The 26,093-nt window shown below is 38.0% G+C and overlaps 1 protein-coding gene across 2 annotated transcripts in view; it reads right to left on the bottom strand.

The window, feature by feature from the left end:
* The window catches only part of NUP107 (nucleoporin 107), a 50,775-nt gene extending 36,007 nt beyond the window's left edge, over positions 1-14,768 (bottom strand). Inside the window, exons 1-8 of one of the 2 annotated variants that reach the window (XM_058308407.2) lie at positions 14,504-14,768; positions 12,652-12,743; positions 12,093-12,179; positions 11,333-11,448; positions 10,039-10,183; positions 8,587-8,690; positions 6,443-6,570; positions 5,665-5,713 (exon numbers count right to left, since the gene is read on the bottom strand). In XM_058308407.2, the coding sequence (XP_058164390.1) occupies positions 5,665-5,713; positions 6,443-6,570; positions 8,587-8,690; positions 10,039-10,183; positions 11,333-11,448; positions 12,093-12,179; positions 12,652-12,743; positions 14,504-14,511 (729 nt within the window). In that variant the 5' untranslated portion in view covers positions 14,512-14,768. The remainder of the gene's footprint in view (positions 1-5,664; positions 5,714-6,442; positions 6,571-8,586; positions 8,691-10,038; positions 10,184-11,332; positions 11,449-12,092; positions 12,180-12,651; positions 12,744-14,503) is intronic. The other variant, XM_058308408.2, reaches the window with a different exon arrangement.
* Between the last annotated feature and the right edge of the window lie 11,325 nt (positions 14,769-26,093).

Below are 26,093 nucleotides of genomic sequence, written 5' to 3'. Positions count from 1 at the left end.
GGGTAGGGAGTGGGAGGAAGAGATGTAATGTGGGGGTGTTTTCAGGATTTGGAATCGTCCTGGGTGGTGCTGCGGGGACAGTTACCGGACATTGTATATCCTCCCATGGCCCACTGGGTGGAATATGAGAGTATGGGCTATGGTGTGGACCAATGACCATGAGGTGCAGCAGTGCTCAGAGAAGTATTCACCAAGTGCAATGAATGTCTTGTGATGATGGAGAAGGTTGTTGTTATGGGGGGAGGAGTGGGGTGAAGGTGGTGGGGGGTACATGGGGACCTCATATTTTTTTTTAATGTAACATTAAAAAAATAAATAAAGACAAAAAAGATTAAAAAAAAAAAAAACAAAATATGTGAGGCAGACTTTGGCAAAACTGAAGGGAGAAATAGACATCTCTACAATAATCGTTGAAGACTTCATACACATTCACATCATTAGATAGAACTAGACAGAAAGCCAACAAGGAAACAGAGAACCTGAACAATATTTAGATAAACAAGATACCTAACAGACATATACAGAACGTTGTATCCAAACTCTGTGGGTTATACATTCTTTTCAAGTACCCATGGATCTTTCTCCAGGATAGACCACATATTAGGTCACAATGCTGGTCTCAATAAATATAAAAAGACTGAAATTATACAAAGTACCTTCTTGGATCATAAAGGAATGAAACTGGACATCAATAATAGACAGTAAAGAGGTAAATTCACAAATGTGTGGAGGCTAAACAGTAAACTCTTAAATAATCAGTGGGTCAAAGGAGATATTGCAAGTGAACAGTAAATATATTGAGAAAATGAAAACAAGAACACAACTTATCAAAAGTTATGGGATATAGCAAAGGCAGTCTTGAGTGGAAAATTTATAGCCCAAAGCCCCTATATTAAAAAAGAAGAACAAGGTAACCTCAAAGATTTAACTGAACTAGAGAAACTAGAAGAAGAACAGCAAACCAATCCCAAGGCAAGCAGAATAAAAGAAATAATAAAGATTAAAGCAGAAATAATTGAAATTAAGAACAAATAAACAAAAGAGAGAGAAAATCAACAAAGCGAAAAGCTGGTTCTTTGAGAATATCAATAAAATTGACAAACCCCTAGCTAGACTAAAAAGAAAAAAAGGAGAAGATACAAATAAATACAATCAAGAATGAAAGGGGTAAAGTTACAACTGACCCGACAGAAATAAAAAGGATCATAAGAGCATATTATGAGAAACTGTATGCCAACAAACTAGACAACTTAGATGAAGCGGACAATTCTTAGAAATGCACAACTACCTACACTGACGTTACAAGAAATACAAAAACTTAACAAACCAATCACATGTAAAGAGATTGAATACGTCATAAAAAAAATCTCCCAAAGAAAAGTTCAGGACCAGATGGCTTCACAGGTGAATTCTACTACACATTTCAAAAAGAATTAACACCAATCTTGTTTAAACTCTTCCAAAAAAAATTGAAGAGGGGCAGCGGACTTGGCCCAGCGGTTAGGGCATCCATCTACCACATGGGAGGTCTGCGGTTCAAACCCCAGGCCTCCTTGACCTGTGTGGAGCTGGCCCATGCACAGTGCTGATGCGTGCAAGGAATGCCGTGCGATGCCGGGGTGTCCTCCGCGTAGGGGAGCCCCATGTGCAAGGAGTGCACCCCATAAGGAGAGCCGCCCAGCGCAAAAGAAAGTGCAGCCTGCCCAGGAATGGCACCACCCACATGGAGAACTGACGCAACAAGATGACGCAACAAAAAGAAACACAGATTCCTGTGCCACTGACAACAACAGAAGCGGACAAAGACGACGCAGCAAAAAAGACACAGAGAATAGACAACTGGGGTGGGGGGGGAAGGGGAGAGAAATAAATAAATCTTAAAAATAAAAAAATTGAAGAGGATGGAAAATTACCCAATACATTTTATGAAGCCACCATCACTCTAATACCAAAGCCACATAAAGACACTACAAGAAAAGAAAATTATAGACCAACCTCTCTAATGACTATAGATGAAAAAGTTCTCAACAAAATACTTGCAAACTGAAAACAACAGCATATAACAGACTTGTATATCACAACCAAGCAGAATTTATTCCTTGACTGCATGGCTGGTTCAACATAAGAAAATCAATCAAAGTAACAAAACACATTAACAAATTGAAGGAAAAAACTAGATGATCATCTCAATCAATGCAGAAAAGGCATTTGACAAAAATCTAGCATAAAAACACTTCGAAAGATAAGAATACAGAAAAAATTCCTCATTATGATAAAGGGCATTTCTGAAAAACCCACAGCCAACATTGTACTCAATGGGAAGGGCTGAAATCTTTCCCTCTAAGATCAGGAACAAGACAAGGATCCCCACAGTCACCACAGTTATTCAACATTGTACTGGAGGGAAGCGGACATGGCTCAACTGATAAGAGTCCACCTACCATATGGAGGGTCCAGGGTTCAATCCCCAGGGCCTCCTGACCCATACGGTAAGCTGGCCCAGGTGCAGTGCTGCTGCACCTAAGAGTGCCATGTCATGCAAGGGTGCCCCTGCGTGTGGGTGCTCCATGCGAAAGGAGTGCGCCCCATAAGGAGAGCTGCCCCACATGTAAAAAGCGCAGCCCAGGCAGCGGACTTGGCCCAGTGGTTGGGGCGTCCGTCTACCACATGGGAGGTCTGTAGTTCAAATCCTGGGCCTCCTTGAGCCATGTGGAGCTGGCCCATGCGCAGTGCTGATGTGCGCAAGGAGTGCCATGCCATGCAGGGGTGTCCCCCGCGTAGGGGAGCCCCACGCACAAGGAGTGTGCCCCGTAAGGAGAGCCGCCCAGCGCAAAAGAAAGTGCAGTCTGCCCAGGAATGGTGCTGCGCACACAGAGAACTGACACAAGATGATGCAACCAAAAGAAACACAGATTCCCATGCTGCTGACAAAAACAGAAGCGGACAAAGACGCAGCAAATAGACACAGAGAACAGACAATCGGGGTGGGGGAGGGGGAGGGGAGAGAAATAAATAAATAAATAAATCTTTTTAAAAAAAAAAAAAGCGCAGTCCACCCAGGCATGGTGCCGCACACACAGAAAGCTGACGCAGCAAGATGACGCAACAAATAAGAGAGACACGGTTTCACAGTGCCGCTGGATGATGCAAGTGGATGCAGAAGAACACACAGCGAATGGACACAGAGAGCAGACAACAAGGGGAAGGGGAGAGAAATAAAAAAAAATAAATCTTAAAAAAAAACAAAACAAAAATCATCGTACTAAGTTCTAGCTACAGCAATTAGACAAGAAAAAACCTAAAGGCATGCAAATAGGAAAAGAGAAGTAAAACTCTCACTATTTGCGGATGACATGATTCTACAACAAAGCTTCTTGAGCTAATAAACGAGTTCATCAAAGTGGCAGAATACAAGATCAACATGCAGAAATTGGTAAAGTTTTTGTACACTAGTGTTAAACAATCTGAGGAGAAATCAGGGAAAAAATTCCATTTAAAATAGCAACAACCAGGAGTGGCACCACACACACAGAGAGCTGACGCAGCAAGATAACACAATAAAGAGAGACACAGATTCCTGGTGCCACTGACAAGAATACAAGTGGATACAGAAGAACACACAGCAAATGAACAGAGTGAGCAGACAATTGGGGGAGGGGGGAAGGGGTGGGCAGGGGAAATAAAAATAAATAAATCTTAAAAAAAAATAAAATAGTAATAAAAAGACTCAAATACCTAGGAATCAATTTAATCAAAGAAGTACAGAACCTATATGCAGAAAACTACAAAATAATGCTAAAAGAAATAAAAAAAGAATGAAATAAATGGAAAGACATTCCATGTTCATGGATTGCAAGACTAAATATCGTGAGATGTCAATCCTACCCAAACTGTTTTATGGATTCAATGCAAAACCAATAAAAATCCAACAGCCTACTTTACAGAAAAAGAAAAGGCTATTACCAAATATTTGGAAGGGAACATGCACCCAAATAGATAAAAGCATTCTAAAAAAGAAGAGTGACTTTGGAGGAATTTCACTGCCTGACCTTGAAACAAATTACAAAGCTACAGTTGTCAAAACAGCATGGTACTGGCATTAAGATAGATACATCAATCAGGAAAATAAAATTGAGAGTCCAGAAATAAACTCTCACCTCTATGATCAACTGGTTTCTGATAAACCTACCAAGTCCATGTTAATGGGACAAAACAGTCTCTTCAACCAATAGTGCTGAGAAAACTGGATATCTAAACCAAAAGAATGAAAGATTCCCTATCTCATTTCCTATACAACTCAAAATGGATCAAAGACCTAAAAATAAAAGGCAGGACCATAAAAGTACTAGAAAAAAATGTAGGGAAACATCTTAAGGAACTTGTGGTATGTGGTGGTTTCCTGGACCTTACACCCAAGCACATTCAACAAAAGAAAACAAAGATAAATGGGACCCCCTCAAAATTAAACACTTTTGCACCTCACAGGACTTTCTTAAACAGGTGAAAAGGCAGATAACTCAATGGGAGAAGATGTTTGGAAATTACAGGGTTTAATATCTATGATACATAGAGATGTTACAACTCAACAATAAAAAGACAAATGACCCAATTAAAAAATGAATAAAAAATCTTAATAGGCATGTGTCCAAAGAAACATGAATGGCAAAAAAAAAAAAAAAAAAGTTCAGCATCACTCATGATTTAGGAAACTCAAATCAAAACTATAATAAGGTATCATTTCACATCTATCCGAATGGCCACTATTAAAAAGACAGGGAAGTACAAGTGTTGGAGAGAATGTGGAAAGACAGGAACACTTATTCACTATTGGTGGGAATTCAGAATGGTACAACCACTGTGGAGGACTATTTGGCAGTTCCTAAAGAAGTTGAATATAGATTTGTCACGTGACCCTGCAATATCACTATTGTGTATATACCCAGAAGAACTGAGAGCAGTGACATGAATAGATATCTGCAGTCCTATGTTCACAGAGGCATTAGTCACAATTGTCCAAAGTTGGAAACAACACAGGTGTCCATCAATTGATGAATGGATAAACAAACTGTAGTATGTATGGAAAATTATGGAAAATTTCCATAATGATGGAAAATTATATAGCAGTAAGAAGAAATGAAGTTGAAAGCATATGACAACATGGATGAACCTGGAGGACATTGTTGAGTGAAGCAAGCCAGACACAAAAGGACAAATAGTGTATCACTGCGTTACTATGAACTAAATATACTGTGTAATATATTGCATGATTCCATTTATATAAAATATAAACATAAATCAATTTATAAAGATGAAATTAGATTAGTGGTTATGCAGAGCTAGGGATGGCATGCTAAGGGGTGTGAAATTTTTCTTTCTGGAATAATGAAATTATTTTAAAATTTTTTGTGATGATGAAAGCACAACATTGTGATATTAAGAACCACTGATTATTCAGTTTAGATAAATCATAGGGTATATGAATATATCTCAATAATACTGCTTAATAAAGAAATAAATAATTGGGCAGGCATAGCCAAAAATAGCAGCAATGTACAGTAGGGGAAACAAAGAGAATGAGAGGTTAAGAATTTTCTCAATTGTATCATTTATTTACTGGTTTACTTCTAAGCATTTATAAGGGAAAGAAAATAACACAAAACTTACAGTCATTGCAAACATATTTTCATCTTCTAACGCAGATTGTATTCTATCTCTGGGGAAAAAAATAACAAAAATGAGAAAGCTTTATTTCACATGAATATATGAAAGCACCTTTTAAGCTACATGTACACATAAACCTGCAGTCTATCCAATGTAAACAATTTTCCAATTAACTTGATCATCATACTTTAAATATAAGATACAAGTATAAATTCCTGTTAAATCTGACCAAACTTGACCCCTGGAAAAGACTATATACACTGCAACAAGTCTTTAGTGACTACAATAAAAAGATGAATTCAGTTCTTCTTATTAATGCACATCCCTAACTTTTTAATATAGTTTTCACTTTCAGGATTTTATTAGGATGAGAAAGCAATAAAATGTAGGCAGAAACAAAGCATCTGAGAGAAAGCAAATATGTTTAACTTCTTTCAAACCTCCATGTCAGTACCTGTTAAGTTTACCTTATAGTTCTTCTTCTTAATCTATTCTCTTCTAAATATTATAGTATTTTTAGTAGTTCTTTAAATCTTTTTTTCTTTTCTTTATATATATATATATATATATATATATATATATATATATATAAAACTTTTTGGTAGCTACCCAATTTGTGACCTGATATCCTCTAATTTCCTCAAAACTCACTCCTAAAAACTAAGGTAATAGAATGAGAGATAACAAGGATCCAAAAAAGCAAACCCTATTTCCAATAACATTTGCATTAAATTGACTATTGGTTTGTCACCTTTCAGATATGTGTGCTCCTCAAATTTACCTATACAAAGAAGCCAGCAGCCTCCAAGTGACCATTTCCTGTTGAAGAAGCCAGAGCATACTGGCTGTCTTTGAAAATTTTTGAAGTCCTGGTGTTGCTCTGCTCACTATTTTACTGAGTATATTCACCTGAATTAAAAACACAGATGTAAAGATGTTAATTTTCTGTAACTTTTTTAGTCACTAATAATTTTGTATTCTTCAAGTTTATAGCGCTAACACCATATAATTATAAACTTTTACCGCCTATCTCTTCTGTCGGAGTTAAATTTAACCTAACATTACCATTAGAAATTATTTTGGATAAAGTGTGTTTGTGTGAGTATAATATATATGTACAAGTTTAATGTACATATAAATGGTTACTTTTTTTCCCTCACTATCTACCCAGGAGATAAGCTGTATTTAACCTATATCTGGCAAAATCATAACATGAACATAAGGGCAGTAAAAATTAAAAGTGAGATATCAATATTACACTTGAAAAATTTAGACCATGTAACAAGTCAAGAAAAAATGTTTTCCTAAGATTGGTACAGAAACATTCTCATTTCTAAACAAAATTCACCCAAGTCCCTTGTTCCAAAACAGTAGTTCTTAATCCTTTCTGGGACTGAAACACATGTGAAAGTCTAATGACGGGTATGGACATACTCCACAGAAAAACAAAATATTGTATATACAATTTCAGGAGGCTTAAGAACCCTTGGTAAAGGAAATCTTTCTCAAAGATTATGACTTACACATCCTTGTCTTAACAAGGGAAATTTAAGAACAGGATCATTCTCATTCAGACGTAAAAAACAATACCCATCAAGTTTTCTAATCCTTTAAAGTGTTCACAAAGTAGTGTTACTAGTGTTTTAAGACTTGCTTAGTGTTTAATAATTGCTTTATCTGTACTTCTTATTCTTCAATAATTTTTATTTATTTTTAGTATTTTTTTTCTCTTCCCTTCCCCCACCCCATTGTCTGCTTTCTGTGTCCATTTGCTATGTGTGTTCTTCAGTGTCTGCTTGGCTTCTTGTCAGCGGCACCATGAATCTGTGTCTCTTTTTGTTGCGTCACCTTGCTGCGTCAGCTTTCTGTGTGTGGTGCCACACCTGGGCAGGCTGTGCTTTTTCGCTCAGAGTGGCTCTCCTTACAGGGTGCACTCCTTGCATGTGGAGCTCCCCTATGCAGGGGACACCCCTGCATGGCACGGCACTCCTTGTGCACATATGCACTGCATGTGGGTCAGTTCACCACACGGGTCAGGAGGCCCTGGGTTTGAACCTTGGACCTCCCATGTGGTAGGTGGATGCTCTATCAGTTGAGCCAAATCCACTTCCCATAAAGAAGGAGCTTTGGAAAAAGGGACCGGTTTCGAACCAAGGACCTTTCCCATGTTAGGAGAACGTGATAACCACTACACTACTAATAATTTTTAAATTCTCAATTGGAATCCTAACTCCAGGATTGCTATTGCTACTTTCCTTCTTTAATTAGATGACTGCTTTTATTGAGAGATCAACTATTGAACATTAAATGCTTAAAATATGCTGGCTACACTGTTATTTTTCTTTTTTTAAAGATTTATTTATTCTTCTCCACAACCTTGTGGTTTGTGCTTGCTATCTGTTCGTTGTGTGCTTGTCTTCTTTGTAGGAGGCACTGGGAACTGAACCCAGTACTTCCCATGTAGGACGGAGGCACCTAAGAGCTTCAGCCACCTCGACACCCTGCTTGTTGTGTCTCTCATTGTGTTTCCTCATTGCGTCATGTTGCATCAGCTCACTGTGCCAGCTTGCTGTATTGCTCTTCTTCTTAGGTGGCACCGGGAACCGAAAGCAGGACCTTCTGTGTGGTAGGCAGGTGCCCAACTTCTTGAGCCACATCTGCTTCCTGTTACTATTTCAATTATATTTGAATGCAGTATTTCTCAAAATTTTTCTTTTTAAAGCCCATTTCCTTTTCTAAAGTAGCAAGATCCTTTGTCTCTAAAAAGAAATCTTGGATAGACTCCCAATCTGGGTGACCTCCCTCTTCCCTACTACCTCTGCCACTCACCCCTTAAACACAGTCTGGAAATTTAGCAGTCTATTGCTGTACAGAAAAACTAAAAGCACCAAAAAGTAAGCAATAATGGGAGTGAAATTAGCTTACTTGACTGCCACAAATGTTTTCATATTCTTCTATAAGGTCAAAAACTGTAGCTGAAGAGTGCTTCAAAAAAGACTGCAGGAAATCAGAAAACATACTCATGGATGCTAGAATACATTAAAAAAGAAAGAGAACAGAACAAAGTTGATTGATATACTTCGATGTAATTCTGTTTGATTGAAACTTAAAAACATAAGTACAAGTCTTTTAAGATCCCAAATGTGTTCACTTATGATGATGATAAAACAATGAAGAACATGAAATAATGTTTGGTACTCGGTCAGACACTAAAAGCAAGTGATTTTTTCCAAAAGGGAATGGTAACAATTAATCTGAAACTAGCAAAGTCACAATTCTACTGAAAAAAAAAAAAAAACAAAAAACGACCAGCATTACAATGAACTACTACTTCACATCCACAAGGATGTCTATTATTTTAAAAAAACAGAAAATACTAAGAGTTGGAGAGGATGAGGAGAAATTGAAAACTTTGTGCATTGTTGGTAGGAACGTAAAATGGTTATAGCCACTATGGAAAAGTATTTGGTGGTTCCTCAAAAAGTTTAAGTATGATCAGGTAATTCCACAATGTTCACAATAGCCAGAAAGTGGAAACGATCCAAGTTTCCATCAACAGATGAATGCATAAACAAAATGTGGTATATACATACAATGAAATACTATTCAGTCTTAAAAAGGACATAAAAAGGAATGAAGTTCTTTTTGATTCATGATATAACATGGATGAACCTTGAAAACATGTTGAGTGAAATAAGTCAAACATACAAAGATAAATACTATATGGTTCTAATTAAATGAAATACCTAGAATAAGCAAATATATAGAGACAGAAATTAGACTAGAAATTACAAGAGGCCAGGAGAGGGGGAAATAAGAAATTATAGTTTAATGGGTAAAGAGTTTGTTTGGGGTGATGAAAAATTTTGGTAACAATTGGTAGTAATGTTGGCACAGCATTGTAAATATTAATTAATACCACTCAAGTGTACACTTAAAGATGTTAAAATGGCAAAACATTTGTTTTATATATTTCCACAATTTAAAAAAAAGCAAACCAAATATCCCAGCATTACTGTCTAGGCCAAAACAAAACAAAAATATATCAACAATGTTAGAAAGAGAAAAACTAACCCTAAAGAAAAAGAGAAGCTATTTTAATAGCACAAATAAAGGAATAAATATACTGGAAACTTACCCAATAACTTAACAGGGTGCTATTTACACTGAAAGATAAAATGATGATGCTCCAACTGAAAACTAAGGTGAGATTCTCAATCTTCTAGAGCTACTGCATCAAAAGACTTACTTAGCCATTACCACAACTAATTAGCTTAGTGAAATACATATTACAGTGAAATTCAGGAATAGAGGAGAATTTTCTTGATCTAAGAAAAACCAACAAGTTATTCTTTCACAAAGCTCCAACTCATTTACCAGCTTCTCCCGGATCATCTTCACGTAGCATAACAGCACTGAGAGTTATATCCTCTGTTATACTGTGAGGTTCTAGGTTTGTGAAGGGTCCTGAACGTTGTGATGAAAACGCAGCTGCCCAATTACTGTCATCAAGATTAGTCACCTGAAAGGAAAAAGGAAGATTTAGAAAAGTAATGGAGCTATTGCCATTGAATGAATAAAGACAAAAGAAACAGATATATATACACATATATTATTCTTTTCCTTGAAAAAATCACAAGAAACTGTTAATAGTGGAGAGGGAAGTGGGGGTGAATGTGGGAGGTTTTACTTTCGATTTACATACTTTTATGCCATTAAAATTTTTTTAAACCTTACATATTTTTTCTTCATTTTTAAAAGTCACAGCAATTCCATTCCTAGGTACATACCTCCCAAAATTGACAACAGATACATAAATATCTGTTCACGAATACTTAAAACATCACTATCCACAGTAGCCAAAAGGCAGAAACAAACCAAATGTCCATCAACAGATGGATAGCCAAAATGTACAATATCCATACAATTGAATATAATTCAATCATAAAAAGGATTGAAGTACTGCTACATGCTACAACAGGGGTGAACCTTAAAAACATTACACTAAGTGAAAGAAGCCCAAAACAAAGGATCACATATTGCTATCATTCCATTTATATAAATACCCAGGAAAGGTAAATTCATAAAGGCACAAAGCAACTGAGTGGTTGCTGGGGGAGGGGGAAATGAGGAATAACTGCTTAATGGATATGGGGTTTTATTTTAGGGGTGATAAAATGTTTTAGAACTAGAGATAGGCAGTGGTTGCATGACACTATGACTGTTACAAGTGCCACTGAACTTTCATTTAAAAGTAGTGGTTAATTTCATGTTACATGAATTTCACCTCAAAAAAAAAAAAAAAAAAGATAACCATAGGGACATAGGGGTTACTTTCTTAAGGGAATTAAGGCTTTTTTGGATTGTTTCCTTCTTTGTACTACTCTATGCTTTTAAAAAAAAAAGCCAGTTAAAATGTTATTTTTGAAAAAATGTAAGCTGATATTAATAGGTAAAATAAGAAAGTTCTATTGCTCTAAGTTCATCTTAATTTTTCACTTTTGGGAAACTGTACAGGCCAAACCATCCAGTTCTTTCAACAAATAAAAGGTAATGAAATCAAAGGATGAGGGAGGAACTTACATATTTTTAAAAAAATTAAACATATCAAAGAAATGCAATGTATTGACCTTGTCTGGATCCTGATTTTCAGCCCCATTATTCTACATACCATGGACAGGTTTCCTAAGAACCCTGAAGACTGGGTAAGCCGTGGAGATCTTCCTCCTGTTCCAAGAATGCAGGAAATATCTGGCTGCCTTAGTAAGCTTCGGTTCGGGGGAGTAACTACAAAGAAGCGGTTAGTAAAAAGAACCCAAGGTGCATGAGCAGTGATTACAGCAAAACAAGTTAACAAACAATAAAGTTTCCAGTTTTCAATTATTTAGATTCTAACCAAATAAAAACTTTAAATGTTAACATTTTCATAACTGGAAGATTTAACTTCTTTTCCTAAATAAGAGTTTTTGGTACTATCAAGCCTATCAGGAAAATTTTTACTGCAAATAGAGAGGCTTTCATTATAAAATTACTGAGCAGTAAAATAAAAGTACAACAGTGAGCTAATGGGTTCTTAATATTCTAATTTTATAAGGTACACTGAGGAACCAGTGTAGTATAGAGGGCATGAATTTTGGAGTAAGAACACCATTGTTTGAATCTGTTTACATTACTTATATACTTACCCACATTGTTTAACTTCTCTAAATTTCACTTTTAATTTTGGTAAAATGGAGATAAAAATATCTACATCATAGCTATTGTGTGTTTATATAAAGTACAGTGACTTGCACATGGTAAGAACTCAAAAGTAGCTGCAATCATTACTGTTATTATTGATATTGCAACCAAATATATTATTACATGTATAATAAATGTTAGTTCTATTATTAGTGTTATTATTAGATGTTTTAAAAGCCAAAAAGTCTTACAAGGTGGTCGAAATGAGCTGGGAGTTCGAGGGATAACCTGGTTTCTTGGTGTGGTGTTAGCCAAATTTTCTTCTTGGGATGCTCGAACTGTTAGAATAGTTAAGGAAAGTTTTCCATGCAGAAAAGAGATCATTAAATTAGAATTAATCAAATTTATACTACACAAATTATGTGAATACATTTTTCAGGAACAGCATAGTTCATGACTACCACTTTTTTTTACACAAAGAGTAAATAAATAACTAATTCCCTCTGTCAGTGAAATTCTAAATTGTCAGTCTTAGATTACAATACACTGAACTTAAAAGTTCTTAGTCTAATTTCAAATAAAAAAAAAAACAAAACTCTACTGTTAACAGAACCTAACCACAAAATGACACCAGTAAAATGTAACGTCCTTATTTTCAGAGAAATATAAATTTTAATCTCATATTTCAGCACTATAGGCTATATTTTATTTTTATAACTAGCGTTAATATCTCTCATAAAAAGAAAATTCTATAACCTAGATTTTAAACATGTTGCAATTTTATAATAATGCCTAAAATGCAAAGGATACTTAAAACTCTTTTTTGAGCACTCTGCTTTCGTGCAGTCCGTGTCACTTCTGCCTCCCGGATTACAGGGGATGACATTTCTCCAAAGCCACTCCTAAAATTGTATAATCAATTGAAATGAGAATATAGCATTTGAAAAGAACTTTATCATCATGACTGTAATAAAGCACTCCAAGTCAGTCAAGGAAGGTTATTCCAATAGCCAAGTCTTTGATCTTTGTGCTTCGAATGCTCACTCTCCCCACTCTAAATCCTGTCCCACTCAAATGCTATCAAATCTTACCTGAATAAAGGCTTCTCTGACTTTCTAGCATTCCTACGTTGACGTTTTTTCTATGGAGTTACTTCAACACTTGGACTATATATTATAACACTGTTTTAGCTAACTGTTTCATGAAGGAAAATGTTCTTTCCCTTATTGGATTGAGGAGTTCCCTTTTGCAGGGACTCCTGAATTAGAGAACTTTCTGTAGTCTCCAAAATACTTCAAACAATGAGTACTATAGAAAAATCTGTTCTCTGAGACATTTGAGCTGGTGAGATGGGAGGTTAAGCAAAAAGAATGCTAGTAAATTGGAGGGAAACAACCCTTCAGGTGATTTTTCCTCAGGATACACTAAGGATGTCTCCTGTCTCACCACTGTTACATTCATAATGCTCCAGTTCTCCTGTTATTCTCACCCAAAGGTCTAGAAATTAAACTGCATGGATTATAAGTTGTGTTTTTAAAACACAAATCTAATATACCTTTCTTCCACTTAAAACACTCAAAATCAAGTCTAAATTCTTGGCATGGTATTCACAACCTGATCCCAGTTTACGGGTTCAGCCTTACATTCAGTCACAAACATCACCCCCACACACATATATTGAATGTGACCATTCACTGACACAAAGCATGCACTTTCATTGGCTCACGACTTCACACATGCTGTTCTTTTTACGTAAGTATACACCTGCCGCCTTGTCCAAGTGGTGAACATCTATCCATTCATCAAGTAACCTACAGGTGAAGAACTCCAGTTCCGAAGACACACAGATGCAGGCTGGGAACTTGGTTCTTCTACTTATTAGCATTCTAACCTTGACTCAAGTTCCCTGACTTCTTTTAACCTCAGTGTTCTCATCTATGAAAAGAGGATAAGAGTGCCTATTCTTCACTGTTATAAAGATTAAACTAGCTAATGATATACCTAAGTGTATTTAGCACAGTGGCAGTCACACTCAATGTTGGCTGCTGTTAATATTCTAAGAACAGTTTGAAAGTTACCTCCTTTGAGAGGAGTTCCAGATACCTCCTCTTACGGCGAAATTTAATCGCTCTTTTTTCTTCCCACAGTGGATTACAAAATACTTATCACTTTATACTGCGCTTAGCTGTCTCCTGCACTAGACAACGAATTCCCCGAAGCCAAGGACCTTGAGTAAGTCTCTCCGTTGCAAGCAGCTAGCACAGTGCCCGCTTCACAGGAGCAGCTCAATAACTACCTGCTGCTAGGAACCAAAAGTCTGAAATGAGACTGGCTTTGTGATTTCGACCTGGTCACTTACCATCTCTAATCCAGGGCCACCACTAGCCCGCCCACTAGGCGCGAAAAATGTTAAGGGAAAGCTCCGAAGAGATAGATCGCAAAGCCACCTCAGGAACACGGGAGATTATCATTATCTGTATTCCCCATCCCTAACCCCTGCCTAGCAGCCTTTCCTCTATCGGCTGCAGAGTCTCCCAGCCCGTGAAAGGAGTCCCAGGAGCAGCACACCGGAACCTTGGGCTTCCTCTATAAGTATGGTTTCACCTATTCCGTTCCACTATTGGACAAGTTCACGGGCTAAGCTGTCACCATCAGAACTGACCTGTCCATAGCTACGCCTTCTCAGCCAAGAATCTTGCAAGCCTGGATTGAATTTAGCCACCGCGCTTCAGCGTTCCCGCTCCCCGGAAGCACACCCTTTGTCCCGGAAGCATCCCCTGCTAAACCAGCTTTAGGCAAAAGGGGTGGGGGAGAAGAGGCAAAAAAAACCCACAAAACTTTCCCATCTGGCGCATGCGCGCCTGTTTTTAGCCTATAGGCGCAGGCCCGACTGTCGCCTGCGCTAAAGTTTGGCGACGTGTGACCCCTCCGGGCCGGGCCGGTACGTCCGGGGTGGGGTCCGGGCTCGGGGCGGGGCGGGGCGGGGCGGGGGCAGGAGGCGAGGCCTGGCTGGGCTCGTGAAGGTTGCCTGACAGTCACTCTTGACCGGCATTTGTGGGAGTGGTCCAGGCGCTGGGCTAAAGTACCGGGAAGCCTGAAGACAAATACTGCTAGAAAAATATGAAGTCATTTTCTTGTATTCTTGGCCAAAAGGAGCCTGGAGTTGGAATTCCTACATGCGGGCTGTGCCCTACACCTGGAGGGTCCCTTTCACTGCACTCAACTTGTTTGAATTGGTGGTGTAACCCCCCACAAATTTTGAAATTGCCTTCCATAATTGCTATTCGTCCTTTTCTTGGTATTTGTTTCCTGTTATGGAGAAGAGGATCGCCTGTTCTAAAAAGTCGAATGGCAGCATAAAAGACGATGGTGTGGTATTGCCCTCTATTTCAAACTGCCGTCTAGGCAAAGAGTGGTTTATATTCTGGCCCTGAAGGGACCAGTTGAAGTTTTCCCTTAGGCATTTACATTTTGCTCCAATTCTGGGAAACTTTATTCCCAGGGAAGCCTCTTCCTGTCCACCAAGAGACAACATGGTTTGAGAAAATGTGGCTTTGGCATCCCCTGATCTAGGCTCAATTCTCTCTCCGCTGAGATTTCCTGTAGGATTCTGTAGGATGCAGATAACAACACCTCTATCACAAACTTGTGAGGACTAAAAACGAGATCACAAATATACACGGCACATGATAGATCATCAAAATATTAATTTTCTTCTTAAATAACCTATGTGATGAATCACACCCTGGTATTCTCTCATGCTCTCCACTTCCTAATTTTCCTGGTACAAAAGATACTTGTTCTCTTACGAAAAGTGAAAGGTGGTCCTAAATGACTTTTGTTAGCAAGGTCATTCAAAGTGTGAACAAGTGGCTCAGGTTTTTGCCATACATGCCTTCTACAATTGAATTTTCCAGTGTTTTATTCATATAAAATATTCTTTGCTGTTTTGTGCTTGGGTTGCAATGACCCCCTACTGATTTCCACTTTAGGTGTACTGGAAGTGATTGACTTTAAGGCACATTAGATTAGATAAAGAAGGAACAGCTTTGGGCAAAGAATTAAACATGTTTGATTCATTTCAAAAAGTAAATTTATTGAAAAATGCACTGAGGTTTTTCACACATTTCATTAGTAGGCAGGAACATCGTGATGCCCCCAAACATTTCAAAATATATTCATTTGACTGCCTTAAAACTAAGTAGAATAAACTTGTGTGTTGTATATTGTATATATGCCTATTTTATGTTTACAGTTCTTGGTTGCAATGACAAAAAATCACTATGGCTAATTTAAGTAAAAGGAAATTTAATGGAAACCTAGCAGAAGCTCATAGATTTTGTCAAGAAGCTAGAGAAAGGACTTTGGAAAGCTCAGATCTACAGGAAGCTACAGAGGCCTGAATGCAGCCATCCCACAGCAACTCAAGCCAGAACCTTCTGATCTGAAGCGCACACACACGTGCAGAGGAGAGAATGCATTACTCTTTCCCTGCCCATACTTTTTATTTTGAAAAGTTCCAAACCTACAGATCATTCCCCACATTTACTCTATATCTCTTTTTTATCTCAACCATTTGAGAATTAGTTGCAGATATCATAACACTTCACCCCTAAATATTTTAGCAGGCGTCTCCTAAAAATAAGGACAAGATATTCTCCTACATAGTCACTAAAAATGTTAAACATTGATTTAACATAACTAGCATATTCAAATTTCCCTATTTGTCCCAATAATGTTCTTTATACCTGTCCTTCCCCCAATCCTGGATCCAATATAGGATCATACATTTGGTTGTCATGTCTGAGGTCAGATCAGTATTGTAGAATGTCCTTCAGTTTGGATTTGTCTGTTTCCTCATAATAAGTACATTTGAAGACACTGGGGGTATGTGTGCAGGAATACTACACAGTAGACAAGCATTTCAGCTGGCATGTAAGAGCAGTTTGTCTCAGCCTCAAAATCTGCCCAAGCCATTGGAACTAATGTGGCTCAAGCAGTTGAGCTCCTGCCTCCCACATGGTGGTCCTGGGTTTGGTTCTGATGCCTCCTGAAAAAAACAAAAATGAACAACAAGCAAAAGAAATGAAAAAACCAACTCAGGGAAGCTGATGTGGCTCAGTGGTCAAGTCCCGGCTTCCCACATGACAAGGTCCCAGATTCAATCCCCAGCCCTGGGTACCTCAAAAAAAAAAAAAGAAAGAAAGAAAAAATCCACCCAAACCCCATCCTCGACCTCCAAAAGAAAACATCCTTTTACCTTGTGCTCTTTTCTAGTTGCTGTCTTTTCTCTCTTCTTCCCTTCCCAGCTAAACTTCTATTTTGGTAAATTTTAAATGGCTGTTATTGAATTTCTTACTGTAAATCCAATAAATGTGTCTGTTATAGAAAGAAACTAGACAATAAGCAAAGGGGCAAATTAACGAATTCCCATGGTCCTATCAGCTCTATCTGACTACAACTCTGTGAGACACCATGTCAAGAATTGCCCAGCTGAGTCCAGTTAACCCCTAGAACTAAAAGAAATAATAATATATTGTTTTAAGCCACTAAATTTAGAGTGGCTTGTTATGCAGCAATAGATAATTTGAACAAGTGGAATTATACTATTACACTGTTTTATAATCTGCTTTTTCACCAAACAATATAACATCTTTTATGTCAGAAATTATTCATCTATACCCACACCATACTTAATTTAGTCAAACATTTAAGAGAGAGAGAGAGAAAGAGAAAAAGAGTAGCATTCTTTTTGTCTCCACTTACATTTACAATAAAACCTAATGCAATCTGACTTCCACCCCCAATGCTAAAGCTCTAAACAGGTCAACAATGATATCTTTGGTAGAAAAAGTTTATTTTTCAATTCTCATCATCTCTGGAGCATTTGACAACATTGCCCTCTCTCTTCTCTGTCATTTTCCTATCCCTTGGCATCGTGACTTTGCTCATGGACTTCTCGGAGTCTTCTTTGGTTTCTTTTGGCTAATCTACTCAGTGGGCTCTTGAAATCAACCTTTTCCTTGAATATTAATCTTCTCCAGGTTTTTGACCTAAGCCCTTTTTTCTACAACTCTATAAATTATTATCAGGTTTCAAAGTACCAGCTATTTCCTAATAGATCCCTAATCTATAGTTATAGCCCATACCTTGCTTTTTAAAAATTCAAACCCATACATCCAATTTTTTTACCTTTTTACTTTGAAATAATTTCAACTTATAGGACAGTTACATTCCTATAGTAAGTCGTTCCCCATGCAGAGAACTACAACATACCATCTCCTCCAGATACCCAGATCTATCAAATCTAACATTTTCCCTTTGCCATATCATTCTATCTTTATCAATCATCTCTCTATCAGTTTTCTAAACATTTGAAAGCAGGTTTTACACATCATACTCCTTGAATACATATTACTTCCGTGTACATTTCCTATTTTATTTATATATATATATATATATATACACCACCTTAAGTACAATTATCAAGTTCAATAAATTTAACATTGATGTAAAGCTTGCATTCTAAGTCCCAGTGTATTAGTCAGCCAAAGGGGTGCTGATGCAAAATACCAGAAATCTGTTGGCTTTTATAAAGGATATTTATTTGAGGTGGAAAGTTACAGTTATTAGGCCATAAAGCATAAGTTACTTCCCGCACCAAAGTCTGTTGCCACATGTTGGAGCAAGATGTCTGCCGATGTCTGCAAGGGTCCAGCCTTCCTCTCCCTCTTATAGCTCCATGGTCTCAGCTTCTTCCAATATCAACTATAAACTGGAATAAACTGGAATAAACCTCATCTATAAACTGGAATAAAACCTCATCTCTCTCCTGGGGCTTGTTTCTCTCTAGGCTCAGCTGGTCTGGTGTCTCCACAAGGACAGCTGTAAGCTATTAGGTGAATGGCTCATCTCTCTTCCAGGGGCCTCTGCCATGTCTAATGCAGTCTTCCTCACATATCTGTTTCTGTGTGTATTTACTTACTGGGGCTGCAGCATTAAAACTCATACTTTCTCCTCTGCCACATTGTTTTCTCTGAGTCCTACTTCTCAAAGTCCTACTGACATGGCCCAATCAAAGCCTTAATCATTACTTAATCAAGTAAAAGGAAACCTCTGAATCCAATCCAATCTAATATGCCCAGAGGAACAGACCAGTTCACAAACATAATCCAATATCTACTTTTGGAATTCATAAATAATACCAAACTTCTACAGTCTTAATTCCTCCCTCATTTTTGAAAGACAGTTTTGCCAGATACAGAATTCTTAGTTGCTTTTTTTTTTTTTCCTTTCAGCACTTTAAATATATCTTCCCACTGCCTTCTTGGCTTGATGGTTTCCTATGAGAAATCAGCATTTAATCTTATTGAGGCTCCTTGTATGTGATATGCTACTTCTGTCTTGTGGCTTTCAGAATTTTCTCTTTGTTTTTGGCATTTTACAGATTAAATATAATATGGCACAATATGGGACTATATGGGTTTATACCTGTTTGGAGTTTGTTGAGCATCTTGAGTGTATATGTATATGTCTTTTATTAAATTTGGAAAGGTTTCAGCCACTATTTCTTTGAATATTCTCTCTGCTCTTTTCTCTCTTTCTTCTTCTGGGACTCCCACAATGTATATATTATATGCCTGATGGTGTCTGTGGCAGTTTGGCATTGTTTATGAATTCCAAAAATAGATACTGGATTGTATTTATAAACTGGTCTGTTCCTCTGCACATATTCAGAAGTTGTGATTTTACTTGATTAAATTATGATTAGGCTTTGATTCTGCCATGTCAGTAAGATGTTGAGTCCCCACTCCCTTGCTGAGCTGGGACTCACAGAGAAAATGACACAGCAGAGGAGAGAGCAATGTAGCTGAGCCCGGAAAGAAATGAGCCCTGGGGAGAGAGATGAGCCTCATGTCAGCCTACAATTGAGATTGGAAGAAGCTAGGCCCGTGGAGCCTTAACAGGGAAGAAGGAAGCCTGAACCCTCACAGACATCTCCTGCCACCTTGTTTCAATATGTGACAACAGGCTTTTGGTAAGGAAGTAACTTTGAATTGGACTCTTTAGGGCCTTGTGACTATAAGCTTCTACCCTCAAATAAATATCCTTCATAAAAGTCAACAGATTTCTGGTATTTTGTATCAGCACCCCTTTGGCTGACTAATACAGTGTCCCACAGGCTCTGTTCACTTTTCTTCATTCTTTCCTCTTTCTGCTTCTCAGACTAGATAATTTCAATTATCTTATGATCAAGTTCACTGACTTTTCTTCTGCCAGCTCTAATCTGCTATTGAACCCATCTAGGGAATTTTAAATTTCTGTATTGTGGTCTTCACTCTGGTTCTTTTTCATAATTTCCATCTGTCAGTTGATAAGTCTCTGTGTAGTCATCTATTGTTTTCCTGATTTCCTTTAGTTCTTTGTCCATATTTTCCTTTAGTACTTTGAGAACATTTACGACATTTTTTAAAAAGTCTTTTTCTGGTATGTCCCGCATCTGGTCCTCCTCATTGATGGTTTCTAATGCTTCAATCTTCTCCTTTGCATGGGCAATTACTTCCTCTCCTTTTGTGTGTTTTGTAGGCTTTTGTTGAAACCTGAAAATTTTGATATTTTAGTGTGTTATTACTGGAATTTAGACAGAGATGCATCCATTTTTTAAGCTCGCATACAGCTAGTGTTATGACAGGTCCTTCCTTGAATGCCAGGAGCTAACCAAAAAAAGAAAAAAGAAACAAAGAAACAAAAGAAGATACCTTTTTAATCTTCGAATATTGGCCAATGTAAGTGCTGTCCTTCAGGGCTTATACATACAATGAATTTGGAGAATAGCTCAGTACAGAGGCCTCCCTGCTCTTTCTGCAATGCCTGTTTTCTTGTGTATGTGCCTGCGGTTCAAAGAATTTGTCTCTTTATACAGATACAAATGTCCTTTCTTCTTTAGAAAATAGTTTCCTCATTGTCCCAGGCACTCCACTGTACTTCTTGCAGCCAGCCATCTCTTGCCCCAGGCAGCACAACTTTACTGCTCTCCCACAGTGTTCTGTAGGAGAGTTTGGTGAGCCATTTTCTACATGCAAAGCAAGTTGTGGGATATGGAGTTCCTCAGGCCACCACCAGACAGACTGGACCAGACCTATACACTCTGGTCTGTGTAGGATGGTTATTCTGCTCCCTTTTGAGCCAAAACAAGGGATCTGCATTGGGAGTATAGGCCAGTGAGGAGTGAGGGAGTGTTCAGCCAGGGCAACAGGACACCCTACTATGACTCTTTAAGCATTTTTTTTTAAATGAGAAAAGTTGTGCATTTACAGAAGAATCATGGATAAATACAGGATTCCCATATACCACCCTATTAACACCTTGCATTGTTGTGGAATATTTGTTACAATTGATGCTAGAACATTTTTATAATTGCACTATTAACTATAGTCCATAGTTTAACTTAGGATTCAGTTTGTATAGTGTAGTTCCATGGATTTTCAGTTTAAAAATTTTTTGTTCTGTTACCATATATACAATCTAACATTTCCGCCCTTTTTTCTTGTATGTACAGTGATATTTTATTCTGTATAGTCACCCAGTGCCTTATTAACATTTCCCCTTTTAATCACATTCAGGTATATATTTCAGTCCCATTAATTATGTTCACAATGTTATTTTACCATCACTACCAACCATTACCAAAACATTTCCATCATTCAAATAGGAATCCTATACCTGGCAGAAGAAAGAATTAGGGAAGACACTTGAAATGAGTCAAGATACAGGACATCTGAAATTGAACATACCTATAGTCGAAATCTGAACTCAACATGTCACTCTCCACCAAAAGAAAAACACAATAGCTCTATCTTTTCTCTTCTATTTTGGGCAATTGCCATATCTATTTACCCAAGCCCAAAATTTGGAATTTAATCTCAGTCGGACTGATATTCCATGAAGGCAGAGGTATTTATCTGTTTTATTTAGTGTTTCTCTAAACATTTGCTTATTGGATGATTCCTTTCTCTTTCCTGTACTCCTTTTGTCACCAAATGTTAAATATGACTTTTCATTTTCATTGCTACCTTCTTAGTCCTAACTCATCATCTCTTGCTTCTAACTGAATTCCTTTCTTTATATTGCTAAGAGTTATCTTCTAAAAATGTAAATCTGATCTTGTTACTCACCTCTCAGTATCCTCAGGATTTCAATTTCAACTCCAAACTACTTGACAAAGCCTTCAGAATTTGATTTGTCAGGTATCATGTTGCTCTTCTCTCCACCTAAAACTCTATATTCCGGCCATTCTCAAGTTCAGTTCCCCAAACATTTTGTGGCCACATTTCAAGTGTTCTTCACTCCTGCTAAACAGAGGCAGAAAGACAATAAACTGGCTTAAGTGATTGAGCTCCTACCTACCACATGGGAGGTCCTGGGTTCGGTTCCTGGTGCCTCCTGGAGAAGATGAGCAAGACAGCGAGTTGGCACAATAGGCTGGTGCAGCAAGCTGATGCAACAAGATGTTGCAACAAGGAGACACAGAGGAAACACAACTAGAGACACAACAAAGCAGGGAGTGGAGGTGGCTCAAGTGATTGAGTGCCTCTTTCCCACATGGGAGATCCCAGGTTCAGTTCCTGGTGTCTCCTAAAAGAGAGGATGAGCAGACACAGAGAGCACATAGCAAATGGGCACAGAGAGCAGACAGAGAATGCAAAACAACAAGGAGGGGGGGAATAAATAAGTAAAAAAATTTAAAAATGTAAAAAAAAAAAAAGACAATATACCAATGCTCACGTCATACTGCAATGCAGCCATAAAAAGGATATTTAAAGAGAGACTGCAATAGTTTGGAAATAGGGAAACGGACTTGGCCCAGTGGTTAGGGCGTCCATCTACCACATGGGAGGTCCGCGGTTCAAACCCCGGGCCTCCTTGACCCTTGGAGCTGGCCCATGCGCACAAGGAGTGCCCTGCCACGCAGGGGTGTCCCCCACATAGGGGAGCCCCCCGCGCAAGGAGTGCACCCGTAAGGAGAGCCGCCCAGCACGAAAGAAAAGTGCAGCCTGCCCAGGAATGGCGCCGCCCACACTTCCCGTGCTGCTGACAACAACAGAAGTGGACAAAGAAAACAAGACGCAGCAAATAGACACAGAGAACAGAAAACTGGGGGGGGGGGGGGGGGGAAATTAAATAAATAAATAAATCTTTAAAAAAAAAATAGTTTGGAAATATTCATGTTTTGCTTTAAATGATGGAAGCAAGTTGATAAATTATATATATTGGTATGCTCAAAAACAATGTAAAGGAGGGCAAAATAGAATAGATGGAACATGGGGCATTTTGGGGGTGATGGAATTGTTTTATATGATCTTGCAATGATGAATACAGGCCATGTTAAATCTCATCAATATTTATACAAGTATATGGTCCAAAATGTAAACCATAATGTAAATCATTGACCATGGTTAGTAGCAATGTTTCAATATTTGTACATCAATTGTAACAAATGTACCATCCACATGTCAAATGTTATTAATAGGGGAAAGGGGGAAATGGGAAGTATGTTGGGTATATGGGAATACTCTGTATTCTGTATGTGACTTTTCTGTAACCTAAAGTTTCTTTGAAGACAAAATGAAAAAAGACACTGAGGGAATAAATAGAAGAAAATGTCAATATGCATACAAGACAGCAAAAAACGGGAAATGGACTTTGGCCCAGTGGTTAGGGCGTCCCTCTACCACATGGGAGGTCCGCAGTTCAAGCCCCGGGCCTCCTTGACTCGTGTGGAGCTGGCCCATGCGCAGTGCTGATGCGCGCAAGGAGTGCCCTGCTACACAGGGGTGTCCCCCGCGCACGCGCAGGGAGTGCACCCATAAGGAGAGCCGCCCAGCGCGAATGACGACAACAGAAGCGGACAAAGAAACAAGACACAGAAAACAGACAACCGGGGGAGGGGAATTAAATAAATAAAAAAATAAATCTTTAAAAAAAAAAAAAAAGACAGCAAAAAACTTTTAAAATTTTATTTTTTTTATTATTTCAAATTTTAAAAAATTGTATTTTGTTATTTTTCAAACTACCATTATCATTTCATTTTCTTACTAATTGTATTTGGTTATTCACAGAAGGGTTACAGCTGTGACAGGGGAGGATCATTGGTGTGGGTGTCAGTGATGGGGTATGCATGGGAGGAGGTTCACCTGGGGCATACCTCTAAGGCATATGAATGTGCGTTCATGAGGCATTGCCATAGTGGGTGGAGATTCACACAATAACCAAAAGAATATCGAATTCCTATCCTGGGGAGCTCTGCCACAATCTCTAATGGGACAGCAAGAATCCCCTGAGTACAAGGGCAGTGACTAGTGAAGGAGAATGGACCATTGATGGGCCCTTGATATTAAAGACTGTACTTATGAACCTATACTTTAGAAATTGAAACTTGGCCTAGTATTATAGGTTGCCTAAGCGTTACCTTGCGAGAGCCTCCTTGCTGCGCAAATGTGGCCTCTCTCTAAGCCAAACTCGGCATATAAATACATTACCTTCCCCCCAGTGTGGTACGTGACTCCCAGGATGAGTCTCCCTGGCACCAAGGTATTACTAGCACCAACTAGCAAATGCAACTAGAACAAGATCTTGACCAAAAGAGAGAAAGGGTAAAGACAAGCCAGTTTATATGGCTAAGAGACTTCAAAGTGAGTTGGGAGGTTGTTCCAGATGTTACGCTTTGCATGTCTCAGCAGGATCTCATTGGTTGTAAAAGTAAATATTGCCTCAAATAGCAGGGTTCCTGAGGGCTCTGAAGACATTCAGACACTATAGGCAGGTCAGAGAGCTCAGGAGTTTGGCACCCTGCCAGGGGGCCCTACTTTGGAATTTATGCCCCCCCAGTGTGACAGAGTTGGACTCAGTTGTGTTTTCCCTATATGTGGATGTTCTGCCCCTTCTATACGAACCTACAGTTAGTACTAGAGTTGATAGGTATTTGTCCAAGAGACTAAAATCTTTGGGCTGTCTATGTGCCACTTGGGCCCTGAAGCTCAACATAGTTGCAATACCTACTCTCCAGTTCATTGAACTCACCCAGGACAACTAACAAGTGGATAATGACCATCCAAGAAACAGAGAGAGAGTCTGCAACTGCAAGCAAGATAGTCCCATCCATCTGCCCTATAGGATCTAAACCTATGGACTTACTGTTATTCTATTACAGATTTATCGTGATTCTGGCAATGGAAGAAATTTTATCATTGATGTGGAGGCAGTGGCCACTGCAGGTTCTGAGGGGATGGAGAGGGAAAAATAGGTGTAATATGGGGGCATTTTCAGAACTTGAGAATTGTCTGGAAGGGCATTGCAATGACAGATACAGACCATTATATATACATATATATAATTGTAAAATATAATTATATATACAGATACAGGCCATTGTCATAATTTACAAAATTGTGCAGGAACAGTGTAAACTACAATGTAAACTATAATCCACCCTCAGTGGCAATGCTCCAAAATATGTTCATCGATTGTAACAAATGTACCACACTAATGAAGGATGTTGTTAATGTAGGACAATGTGGGAGGGGTAGGGAGTGAGGCCTATGGGAATCCCCTGTATTTTTAATGTAACATTTATGTAATCTAAATATATTTTTAAAAAGTAATTATATATATATAACAATGTAAAATATAAGAAATAATGAACACTGAACAAAGATCATACCAGATGTTGATACTGATCATCTTTGGATGGCAAGACTCTGGCTGATTTTGCTTTTATGGTTCTTATTCTGTATAGTTCATATACTTTGCTTTTTCTTTTTTTTTATTTTTCTTTTTTGCTTTTTCATTTAAAGCAATTTTCATAGCATGGTCAATTGAAATTTAAAGAAATAAAATTCCAGTGAGTCAGATGTGAATCTAATGAGTCAAGGTAAAGCAGGTGACTACATTTTTTTTTACCATATCCAAAATATTGTTGGGGGAAAAAACATAAATAAGAAAAAGAAAAACAAAACTAAACAAAATGAAACAAAAAACAAAATGTAGTTGGAAGATTTTGATATATAGGAGTGTATAGAAGACCAAAAAAAGGTAACTTTATTAACAGTTTGTTCAGATATGAGATGGTAGATTTTATTTTCATATTTAAGATACACAGTTTTCTTCTTTGAGCTCAAAATATTGCAATCATGCCATTATAACTTCATAATATTCTCTTTATCTAAAGACGTAGAATGCAGTAAGAAGAAGTA

Source organism: Dasypus novemcinctus, chromosome 12, assembly GCF_030445035.2.
Source record: "Dasypus novemcinctus isolate mDasNov1 chromosome 12, mDasNov1.1.hap2, whole genome shotgun sequence".
Taxonomy (NCBI): Eukaryota; Metazoa; Chordata; class Mammalia; order Cingulata; family Dasypodidae; genus Dasypus; species Dasypus novemcinctus.
This window is presented reverse-complemented; position numbering and strand designations above follow the sequence as displayed.